General features: G+C 39.8%; 1 protein-coding gene across 1 annotated transcript; it reads right to left on the minus strand.

The window, feature by feature from the left end:
* Positions 1 to 8,220: 8,220 nt before the first annotated feature.
* LOC134538419 (uncharacterized) lies at positions 8,221 to 10,489 on the minus strand. Its single transcript, XM_063379727.1, has 2 exons — positions 10,163 to 10,489; positions 8,221 to 10,064 (listed from the first exon to the last, which is right to left on the minus strand). Exons 1-2 carry the CDS (start codon positions 10,388 to 10,390, stop codon positions 8,385 to 8,387), a joined length of 1,908 nt encoding a protein of 635 aa, XP_063235797.1. The 5' UTR covers positions 10,391 to 10,489; the 3' UTR covers positions 8,221 to 8,384.
* Positions 10,490 to 13,047: the final 2,558 nt, after the last annotated feature.

A 13,047-nucleotide genomic window follows, 5' to 3' on the forward strand; every position in this document is an offset into this window, starting at 1 on the left:
AAACCTAGACAATACACTTATGCATATTAGTAAAGATTAGTATAAAACCATAATTTATGCACGTCTTTGAAGAAAGGGCCTTTGATAAGAGCATCGTTGTCTTACATATCAAGCAAGCATCATTTCTAAATCTATATTAGTTAATAAGTTATAAGCAAAATGAAAATAGCATTGAATCTTATGAGGTTAACGCGGTTTGCGTAGTGCCCCTGTAACACTGGAGTGGCCTCTTAAATAATGAATTAATGGTATAGACTCCACAGTCCTGTACAAATTCGGGCCAATATCCTCTGCCCATTGACCTGGCTTACATCATTGATGTGCTAGGTGCGCTACCTGCTATTCACCACTTTTTTAGTAGCCGATGTCTCATTGGTAGACACCGGATAAAAACGCGGTATCATTTTACTATAGTCTAGAATCCAAAAGCGTTCAGCTTTTTGCTGCTTCAGTATTGGACTGAAGTTTACCTGAAGGACCCTGGGCCAATGAATAACTCTCAACGAAATAAGTATCTAATCACTAGCCTACCAGACAACACGTCTCACAAGTCAGTAGCCAATTAACTGGTGTAATTTTCTCGTGTACACAGAGGATCGTCCAGTATATCCTCGAGGTCACTGAAACTACGAATTTTTTCAGTACCTTCTCATTCCTGAAAACAAAAATTGTTTGGACAATTAACTTTGAATTACTTGTTGAAGTACAGATTGTTTGCCTCGTCAAAAAAACCTTTCCAGTAAGAAGACTATGTGAAAAAATAAGCTATAACTAGGGACTGAACAATTTTCGGTTTCAATGACCTCTAGGATAGACTCCACGATCCTCTATGTACTCAGGCCAACTAAACCAGCTCATTGACTGGCTACTGACTTGTGACACCTATTAACTGGGATATTTCTGATTCGATACTTCTATTGTTAAGGGTTTTACATTTCCTTAGAAACAATCATGTAATCTGTCGTTCTATCACTTAAGCAGCATGATGGTAAACGAGTTTGGAGTCTAGCCTATCGCGAAATGTAACCGCTAATTTTTCCTGTCTCCAGTGGAATATTTCCGATGGTTATACTTTGGAATTGTCAATTAATATCAGACTAAACAGCCTAAAATATTAGAGATACATTTGGTAGAGACCTGCGAAATTCGCATTATTATTTAGTGAAAGTCTAGATTGTGGTTGTCATTACACTGAATGACGCGTGTCATTGAAGGACAAGTTATTTGAAATTCTTTCGAAGACTAGAAAAAAACTCATATCACCGAATCATGTGAGGCCAGGAGAGAAGATCAAATGTGGCAGCAGCCACTGAACACATGAATTCCACTTGAGTGTCCTTGCATTTGTGAATTTTAACCCGTCACCAGAAGAAGAAGAAAAAACACGAATCTCGCAGCTCCGCTCTATACACACAAGTATTATTGCAATGCCAATAATTAGGATCAATAATTTAATTATTTTAAAATATTTATAAATTAAAATTCCGGGGGGATTATTACGATACATTGTATAAAGATTATTATATAAGGAATTATTTTATAGGATTATTATATAAAGGACTATTATATAAATAGTTCACATCTAATAGCGAAGCGCATCGTGCGAAGGAAAACGGAACAGCTTCCGCACGGCACTATGCGCACTGAGGTGATTGCGGGATGCGTATAGGGCAAGATGATGAAGTGCGGTCTGAGGACCAAGGCAACGCTTTCCGTTTCTCTATTTTTTCTTTCTTCCTAACTGTCTCTCTCCCTGGACCGGCGCAAGGCATCGCGTGACTCGGCCGCAACACGGCCAGCCGCCGCTTTTCCACAGACCCAACACTCGTTTAATTTGAGAGCCGCGGCTACTGGCGGCGCTGGCACGCCTGCGCCCCGGCGGCTACTGGTGGCGCGAGCAAGCCTGCGACCTGCCAACTACTGGCGGCGCGAGCAAGCCTCTGTCCTAGTGTCTACTGGCGGCGCGAGCAAGCCTGTGCCCTAACGGCCAAGAATAACATAGGCCCCTCTCAAATATAAAATAAATTAATAACTAATTGAGACACCATTCAGTTAAAAAAGCACAGTTTTTAATGTACCACACAATTCTAGAACTTTTGGAATTTTGCAAAATTATATAGGTACTATTTATTACCATTAGAGCCAAGACATTGTTTGTTAAAATTAAGAAAACTTTGAGTCTACCTTATTGATACCTAATGTTCCTCAGGCCTCATTGGGCCAAAATTGTTGCGTAGCGAACTGGACTTGATGCACATAAAGTATATCTCCTTCGCGTTGATGGTTTGTCTATAGTTCTCTTAGCACGAACTTACGAACCTGAACGTGTTTACAAACAAGCAGAAGGAATGAACGGGTAGCACGCACTAAAACGAAAGTCATTTTACCGATATTTCGGGGAAACGACTTTCGGCCTACTGCCTGTTGCTAGAGTTTCAAATCATATTCCCAGCGAGATAAATTTTCAAGTTTTCGGCCTAGTGCCTTAGTTGCCAAGAAATAGTTTGTAATACTACAAGAAAGAAATTGTAACTTTATTCAACACATGACTATAGTTATTTTTGCAAATATTAAGTACGTTTTTCGAGATAACACTTGAGTGTTTCTTACGAAAAACGGCGCAAAATTTTGTATTTTAATTTATTTATCATTCAAGCATACTTTTTTAAAAACCATTAGAAAGATAATTGAATATTCAGTATAACTTGACTTCATTTTTTTGTACCATACTTATTAGGTGCGCAGTCAGTTCTGGAAAGCTATACAGGGAACGGCGCACCACCGGAGGACAACACAACCCTGTATTACTACGGACACTATTTTGTAGCGATATAGTTTTGTTCATGTAAATTTACAACTGTAAGTTTACACGAATATTTCTGTGCCATTTACAAAAATAAAATTAATTACAGTGCAGTTTAAACTTTCGGTGGAATTTTCCGTCGCAGTTCCTGGCAATACGTCCCGTGCGCGGCGGACATGACAAGAGAGTTAGTTGCCGTCTGGCTTGGGTTCGCCCGCCAGGGCATCGCGATTATGCTGTAGCTCAGTTTCAAACCAGGGAGCGCTGATTCGCTGATTGCGGTTAACTACCAGTTGGCTGGTGTCCGGGGGGGTTCCCTCCCCTCCTCTTTCCCCTCGCTCAGGCAGCGATTCTCGCGCGAAACTATGTCAAAAATAGTGCGCTACAAGCCGGGATTCCGGCAAGGCAGGCGGGTTTGGGATCAAATTCGACAACAGTTTAGTTCCCAAACGCTAAACTGAACAAAATCAAATCTAAATTCTCATAAACATTAAATTCACACCTAAAAATAAATTCCTCGTGACGTTGCAGCACTGGGCAGGTGCACAGGTAAATCAAATAACAAATTATTCCAATAACAATTTCCCTACGAAATTAAATCATACCATTTTAAATTATTTCACAAATATTTATAATACTAATTATGGCTAGTGAATTGGACAATTCACGGTTTCAAATACTTCTGAGATAGACTCCACAAATATCTATGCTCTCGGACAAATGCCTCCTGCTCATTGCCTACTGATGTGTGGAATGTGTTGACAACGTCGCCTGCGATTCCATACTTCTTGTGTTTAAGGTTTTTCAACGGCTCAAAAGTCCTCCAGATAAACTGTGGTCGAATCACTGAAGCAGAAAAAAGATAAGAATTTTTGAATTCTCGTCTATCGCGAAGTGAATGCGCTCATTTTTCTGATCCCTGTGGCCACACACCAATCTATATTTTATATTCGAAAACAGCTTCGCAGTTGAACCAGCAAAAATAAACACACCTTAAAAAAGTTGGTTGTCTGTAAATTCGGTTTACGGACGATAGTTTAAAGTGACAACGTCATAACAAAACATTGATGAAATGATTGCATACTTTTTAATAAAATTGAATCATTTTTATTGAATTATCACTATTTTGTATGGATACAAAGAAGGAGTGAAATGAAATCTACAATTTAATTGATAAATTTACTTTTATTTGCACTCATTAATTCAAATATGTTTATTACTTTAACGAAGAGATTATTATAGCTATAACTTTTGACTTCTTCCAATCTGTGTTATTCTGTTAAGGATAGGACGATGATAGTAAAAGTAGGAAACGAATGGGAGTGTTTCAAGTTTAATGTGCCTCGAAAAAGTCAAATCCATGGTTGTTCCAATCGAGTGGAAGAGAGATGGATGCGGCGCAAGCGTACAATGAGCGTAACGGGACACAGAATAACGGGACAATGTGTGTAACGGGACACTTTTTCGTGCGTGCAGCCGGCGTTCATCGATTTATTAGACATTGTCACGTCAAGAAAAGCTGCAGTCGAAAGGATCGTAATGGGAGCGGGGTCTCGCGATGCCGTGCTCTGGCGCTCCACCCTCGGGTCCGCCCGTGGCGGGCAGTAGTGGCTGGGGGCGCTTCTGCACGGGGCCCGCCTGGTTGACAAGTGCGACTTCTGATGGCGTTTCTAGCGCGGTGTCGCCTCTAAGCGCTAGGCTCTCAACTGGCGCGATATTTTCTCGTCGCGCACGGAACAACTATTACTAGAGACCGGAAAAATTCGCGGATTCATTTCACGATATGCTATAATCCAAACAAATGTACCTTTATATTGCTTCTCTGATTGGCTCACAGTTTATCTGAAGGACTTTGAGCCGATGGAAAACCTTCAACCAAAAAAGTATCGAATCGCAAGCGTCCCAGTTGACAGGTGTCACGAGTCAATAGCCAATGAGCAGGTGGCATTTGCCTCAGTGTGTAGGGGATTGTGGAGTCTATCCTAGAGGTCATCCAAAGCGCGAATTTTTCCAGTCTCTAACTATTACATTTGAGCGGTAACCATCCCTACTAGCATTATAAATGCGAAAATGTGTTCGTCTGTTTGTCCTTCTTTCACGCAGCAAGGAATCGACATGATTTTTTGGCATATAGATAGTTATATACCGTTAAGGGAAGTTCCACCGTTAAGGGAGTAAAAAAAAAATATGTAAATTCAGTTTTATAATACAAAATCATAGGAGGTAGGTCATAGACACACAAACAGTGAGTTTGGAACATTTCTTTATATCCGCCACCTTCGTCAATAGATGGCGTTGCCTTAAATTTGTAACGCGCTATCGTTTGGTGCGTCCGTCATGTTTTTTACAAGGGTTTACCTGTCTCCCCACAAAAAAGCAGCTGATGTGGCGTTCCGGTTTTGCTGATGCGTAGCCTTACACCGAGATTGTGCAATCAATGGGACTTTGAAATTTAAAATTTCACTGTTTTTTTTTTTAAAGTGTATGTTGGACAGACTTGAAACTCGGTAGTGATGTTCCTTATATTAAGATGTTTTTAGCCCGGGCAACGACGGGTACTTCAACTAGTAACATTCTATAGCGGAAAACTGCAGATAAAGGTATAATGCAAGGCCCTTAAGCACTTTCAAGAGTCTTTACCGGGCGTTTAATGTCTGAAAAGTATTCTGGAAACACAGGTTTAGAAACTAAATACGTAAAAAGAACTACCACTCTGCCGTCACCGAATTCTGAAAAGGTTTTATTAAACAGACGGCACTCGGTTTATCTGTAGGCGTGGTTTCTAGTGAAGTTTTGCACATCGCACGTGTGCCCGGGTGGGCGACAACGAACCCTACCTCAACCTTCACCTTTGTTGACGGCGAGGACACTCGCGCACGCCGCGTCAACACGGCCGGGCTTGTCGGAGGGTCGTTCCTCGCGAGTAAACAATGGCGGGCGGCGCCGACTCGGCGAGGTTCTCTCTACGCCCTTCCCCCCCCCCCCTCCCAAACCACAACCAGCCCTGAGCTTCCAGAGCCTCCCCACACCGGTGCAAGCTCAATAAAGCAAGATTGTAAAAGCCCCGAAGAGGAAGAAGAAGAAGAGAGCCGGGCGTTATGAGGTTCTCTCCACGGCGATGATGATGCGAAGTACGAGTATTCAGGGGGTGGGGGGAGCAAACAGCACGGAACTTGTAAATCTCGGCGAGGGTTCCATCTGGCTCGGCCGACGACCCAGGGCATTCGTTCGTGTCTTCGCGCAATCATTCCTCCGGAGCCGTGGACTACACAGAAGAAAAAAAAATAGTTCTGCACTTTCACAAAAGAAACCCGTTTGCCAAGAAACGATTTGTATTGCTAACTAAATTTATTGTAAATTTGTATAACACAAGGTTATCGTTATATTTTGCATTTATGAAATACTTTTTTCAACATAATACTCAGTATTTCTTACGAAAGATTATGTATGTTATTGAAGTTTCATACATCATAATTTTTTTTAAAAAAAGATGTAAAGATAATTAATTTTTCAATACAATGATTTCATTTTATTGTATCACGCTTAATAATGTGCGCAGTTAATACTGGAAAGATAGTTAGGGAACGGTTAACTAATAACTTCAACTATTGGAGGTACTGGGGACAACACACAGCATAAATACCCGGGTAAGAATCCGAACCCAGTATTACTGCGAACCCTATTTTGTAGTGGTGCAGTTTATTTTATGTAAATGTTTGAATTTAAAAAAAAATATTTTTTTCTCGCTAATATTTGTTCCATTTACAACAAAAAAAAAATGCAGTGTGTTTACGATATTCCCAATGTAACAATCAAAATCAGCGCTAGTAAACATTGACGCCTACGTTCGTTTTACAACGCGCGCTAGATTTTATTTCATAGTAGTGATTTTAATCAGTCTGTATTAAGACGTTCAAAGTCGGGATAGTTTATTGACGGACGGTGTATTGTATTTTTTATAACCGAAGTATCTAGTTTTGTATATAAATTGATTCTCTTCATCCTCAGTGTGCTGGGACCAGAAATTCTAGCTCATATAAAATCTCTCTCCCGAAAGAATAAAAAATATTTTGTAAATTGTACTCACTAAATATTAATTAATGCTAAAAGATAAAACAATTAATGACTTAACAGAAACTCCTAATACCTACTTCAAGCGCGTACATTTTGGAACGCCTCATACGTTTCCTCCCTCAATAATCGATGTTCTTTGAGACACATTCAATAAGTATCCAAGTCATTCCGACCATGTAAGTTACCGATAAGAAGTTTCTGGCCGCCTTCTAGATTTTGAACGAACATTTACTTTTTCATACATAAAATCTACTGTTTTTGACCATATAAAAACTCGGAAAATAACTACATATTTTTAATATATAATTTTGTTTATCTCAATTGGTTTTAACCTAACTGATCATTTAACCGTCACCGTAAATATTGTTTGTTTGTTTTTTCCGTCAATTTCCGTTCACGCTTTACTTCGCAACAGGAGCGCTGTGTGTGTTCCTTCCACGACCGCCCCTGGAGCGAGGTTCCCTCCCTCCTGTCGGCTTGTACGTCGTCTGTCCCGCCCCTTGGAGGGAGTTGGCACTTCTGCAGGACTGCCGCGCGCTCACACGCTGTCACACCCCTCCCGGCAGTTCAGCTCCAACAAAGATCGCGCCTCGTTTTTCCTGCCGTCAGCGTCCTGGCTGCGGAGCAGCACTCGTTACATGTTTTTTTTTATTATTTCCTGCCTAGCACTGTGACATTACTGTTCCTATAAATACAGTTTTAAGGCATCTGAGCATTATTATCATCATCATCATCTTGGGGTAGATTCTCCGGGCAGTAGGGGAGACCGGGGCTAGTTGGCACACTTTTTAATAAAACATTTATATAATTTTTTCAATGTTGTTAATGTGAAATTTTTTTATGGCAGTTCAAGTATCTACATTTCAGCAATATATTTGAGCCACAACAATCGCAGTTTGAAAGTCATAAAATGGTTTATTTAATAATGAACTGTCCCACTGCTTGTGTGCCAACTTGCCCCTGGAACGGGGTAAGATGGCACACACGTAGGGGCATGTTGGCACACATTACAAAATTGAGCATATATGTGTATATATGTGCCTATATGTATAGGCTACATATATCTACATATATACAGGGATATATAGAATAATTTTACAACTAATTACTTTTTTGCATGTATCTTTATTTTATTTCATTACTAAATTTTATCGATTGCCTTCAAGTTTTTTTAACAGATATCACAAATTTATGGAAATACAATCATAGATAATATTACGAATGTGTTGCTTATTTAAGCTAAATATATAACATACATTAGCGCGCATATATATATAAGTATACATATATATATATATATATATATATATATATATATATATATATATCCAATTTCCGTATTTTTTAATGCTAATAATACAAAATCTTAAAATCTTAGCAATTTTACCTACAGTATTTTTCTCTGTATAGCCTATCATACAGTAAAATGTTAATAGAATGCCAATTCTGATCATGAAAATATTTATACTAAATTTTAACTGGTTGATCCAACATGAGCCAAAGTCTTCTAACATTTCTTACAGTTGTGGCACAAAAATTGCACGCTATTATCCGAACAATCTTCGTGGGCCCACATTTTGCAACCGACGCACTGCACCCACTGTTCACCGGGCCGGCTTTTGGAATATGGTCCTAAACAAAGAAGACATAATGTATCCTCCCTACTGGCTCTGCTGTTTGCTGTGTTGACACATATGTTTTTCTTTTTCTTGCATAACATTTTCACCTTAGACTTGCGTGGATTCTGAACTGTATCTTTCGAACTTCCAAACAAGTTTTTCTTAGCTCCTTTCTTCTTATCAATATCTGATTTCTTTTTAGCTAATTCATTTCTTATTGGAGTATCTGTCAACACTTCACTCTTCCTTTTCCTATTATTTACCCGGTTATTTTTCCTTGGACCAGCTTTGGGAAATGGTCTCACCATTTCTGGGCTTATGTTGCACGTAGAATCAACTACAATTTCCTTATCTTGTGATGCGATTTCGTGTAAGCCCCTGCTCGTTACGTCCATTGACGTTTCCTGATCAGCTTCTTCCTCAGTTTGTTGTACAATCAGCATATTTGAAGGGCCTGCTTCCATGATTACAGGTTCATTTGGTCTACATTGAACAGTGTTGTCTGAATTAGGCAATTCTCCACTGTCAACATCATTTTCGTCAGGTGCTGGGCGGTCTGTTACGTAACAACCAAGATAATCTGTATCATTAAAGACATCAGGGTTGAAAGGTGATACCCCACTTACTCTGAAACCAGATAAAATATTTCTCGGCGTAACCGCACTAGAAAAAGCAGCATTTACAACTTCAGGTATGTCATAAATAGTCATTGTTTTCCCAGGATGGTTCACCAGCCAAGAATCACAGGCACTGTTCACAAATTTCTTTAAAGGGCCAAATACACTCCGGTCTAATGGTTGCAGTTTATGGCTGCAGTGTGGAGGGAAAGAAAGGACAGTGACCCCCTTATCTTTAAGGTAGTCCAATGCTTCAATTGAAAGATGTGAGTCGTGATTGTCAAGTAGCAACAGACATGGGTTTTCTTTGGAACACTTAACATTTGTTACGAAGTGATGTGCAAATTTGACGAAATTTGCTTCCTTCATCCAGCCGGTAGCATTTGCATCTCCAGAACTACCTGTAGGCGCTCCTTTCAGAAAATATTCACGAAAATTGACGCGAGGGAAAACAAAATATGGTGGCACATGATTTCCTGTCGCAGATACTGCAACAGCTACAGTAACTAGAGTTCCTCTTTCGGCAGAAGTAATTTTACCTACTTGCTTAAAACCTTTCCGTGCAACTACTCTGTCTGGTCTTTGCACTGTAGTGATACCAGTCTCGTCCATGTTCCACACATCTCCAGGCCCAATTTTCAATCTATTCATAACGTCTTTCAAATTGTCGAAAAATGCTTTCACATTAGTGCGATTGAAACACGTAGCCCTTGAAAGACTGGTCGCTTCAGGTGTTCTTATAGAAAGTGTAGGATGCCGTTTTAAAAATGCAGAAAACCAATCCGCACCTGCCATTTCACAGTCAGCCCAAGAAGAAGGAAACCTTACCTTAAGTCTCACTGCATATTCAAATGCGAATTTCCTGACTTCCTTTGGTGACAATCCATAATAAATATCAGCTGCTTTCTTCAAATAATCAGCAAACTCATTCTCTTGTTCGTTTGTAAAAACCTGAAAAAAACAACCACAAGCCATTAAGCATCTTTAAATTCCTAATTGATATATTTATTCAGGTCGACAACATAACATTTTTTTTAAAAAGCCCTTACCTGTCTCAGTTTCTTGTAGCCAATTGTAAGAGGTGGGGTATCTTGTGGAGCAATAAGTTTTTCTTCAGTTACTTTGCTACAATATCGAGCCAAAGAGCGAAATGGAATTCCAAAATCCTTTGCTACGCTTCTGATGGACTTCCCTTCGAGTTTAACTTTCTTTACTGCTGTTAAAACAACGTCTTGGGAAGTCTGGCATCTATTACTTGTTCTTTTGTAGGTGCGCATGTTGAAGCCTAAAATAAAAAATGATATCCAATTAATAAAACTATAATATTTTGTTGTCTTTCCTACTTGTAATAATGTATGTAATGGTTTGAATTTCAAAAAAATATGCTATTTCATTCCAGTGCTAGCTTATACCTTTTACTCATAACAATGCGTTTCGTTTTGGAAGATCTAGAATCGCGAGAAAGTGTCCGGGGCATGTTGGCACATGTGCCAACATGCCCCGCCATCTATGTGCCAACTAGCCCCACAGCAACTTTTAAAACTTACTTGAGTGAACGAAAGAATTGGAATATATTTACATTATTTTAGTAATTGCTTCTTAAAACTAGCACGTTATAATGTTATACACAAATATTGTTTTAAAAATATATAATTTATTATAAAAGTTATATCCAAGTCTTTGTAAGACAAAATTTTTACTCACCAAACGTAGAAGTAAAGAAAATGGTCTCCTGTTTGTAATAGTGAAGACTCGCGGCGGAAAACAACAGGATCTAGGGACCTGGTCTGTGTGATCCTACATACAAGAGCGTTATGCTATCTGTCGGTAATTATTCGAACTATTAGCACTGTGCCAACTTACCCCTGTAGCCAACTAGCCCCGGTCTCCCCTACCCGGGCCCCTCTGGAATCAAGAAGCCCCTCACTGATGAAACCTGCCTGCACTACCAAAAGCTTGACTTTGAAAAGGCTTCGATGTCAAAATTAAGATTAATGGAAAACGTTTCGTATATTTTTAAGTTTTCTGTTTAATGCATGCATGTAGGCCAAAATCTGGGCCTATCAGAAACACTCAACCAATAGATTGACGAATCACAGGCTACCCATTTGATACGTTCTCAAAATTGAGGTAACTTAAAATGTTAAATCTTCTAGTATGGTCTGTGTCAGTGGAAAGTTTGACAGTGTGACGAGGCCTCTAGATCGGCGTGGGAGGGGGTGTCCACGGGAGCCCGCGGTCCGCGCCTACAAAAGCCCCTGAGCCCCTGGCTTAGGGGCGAGAGTCTGTGAACAATCCCCATTGTGGAAGGCAGGTACCCCGACCCCCGGTAGGCCCACAAAGGTACAGCACGCCGCGAGAGAAACGCCTCGGTTCAGCGACAACTGCAGCAAGAACCATTGTTGGAGACTTCAACGCAAGTTAGAAAAGGAACCTTAACATATCATTGTTTTTTATATATTTATTTAGGATTTGGTTTTGCCAAATTTGCATACCTTGATGCCAATATGCAGCAGGCGTATGCCTATCCAATGACAAAAGGTCATTCCAATGTAGAAACCATTTCATTCCTGTTTGTCGACAAATAATAGCTCGAATCTTGCAGTTAGCTATAGTTATGGCGTAAATAAAATGGTATAATTTTTTCTGATTTATTTAAAGAAAAAAGTTTCTATGTGCACAAAGTTTATTATTTTTCCTGGAAAAAGAACAATATTTTGGCATATGTCTTGTACAAATAAGTGTAAATAAGCAAAATATGGAGAAAAACCTGCGTTTTGTTGCATCTACTCCACTGATACGTTAATAAACATTCACTTTATGTTTACGTAGAACAGTTATTACAAATTATCCAGGGATATTAGCACTGGGATTTCGAACTTTGAGCATGAACTCACAATTATCATCTTGGAGTATTGAACAAAATCATATGAAAAAACATTTTAAGCTTAAGTCTACACCAAAACAACTCTTCTATTTTCCACGTCCGTGTTCATTGTGTTTACAAACACAGAAAAAGTAAGACAGAATCCAGCGTAGTTTCTACGATGATACATTTCTTTGGAATTAAGGAGAGTCCTTTGTTTAATGGGGGAGGGGGGATTTCTTAGGTTGAAAAATAATAATTACAGTAATTTCTAACAGCGTAAAGCGTTCTCTCCGCTACTGTGGATAGAAAAGTATATTGCAATGACTTACCAATCCAATTACCACCGTAATTGGTCTTGCCATCGACTGGACTTTATTTACTGTTTTCATTCCAGAAGAAAACACTCCCCACTGCTCAGGAGAAAAGACGTTTCCTTTAACGACGCACGTCCGACGCATTGCAAAGAAACGCGAGGCGCGAACCAAAGCGAAACAGAAGTGAGCGCGCGCGAGAGAGAGAAAAAACATCGTCGGGGAGAGGAATCTTTTGTGTTTTGTAAAAGGCTGGCGGAATGTGGAGAAACTAGTTTCTATCCTTTCTGCAGACCTAGAAGTCATTCGTGTCCCCGGGGCAACATTCCGTGAGAGGCAGTGGCGTGGCCGAGAGAGGGTTGCTAGGGGTCACGAATGTCCCACCCTTGGCATGTCAGGGGTGTATTTGTGTGAGGAGAGGTGATAAGTGCGACGCTCGCTGGTGCTTCTAGCACTCTATCTCCTCCAAGCGCAGGGCTCTGAACTGGCGCGGAGTATTCTCTCGTCGTGCATAGGACAACTATGAAATTTATACGGTAACCATAACATTAGATGGTGGAGCAATGAAGATAAAGGTGTAATGGAAGGCTCTTGAGGGTGCTGTCAAAAATCATTCCCGCTAGTTTCATGTCTATAAATTATCCTGAAAACACGCATATTAGCCCTTTCCACTCTTATAAAAATACAGTTTAAAAACGAAATGCTCTTCGTAAAAGACACCAATCTGATATCTTGGAGAGTTTCCAAATCACGT

This window comes from Bacillus rossius, chromosome 13, assembly GCF_032445375.1.
Source record: "Bacillus rossius redtenbacheri isolate Brsri chromosome 13, Brsri_v3, whole genome shotgun sequence".
Classification (NCBI taxonomy): Eukaryota; Metazoa; Arthropoda; class Insecta; order Phasmatodea; family Bacillidae; genus Bacillus; species Bacillus rossius.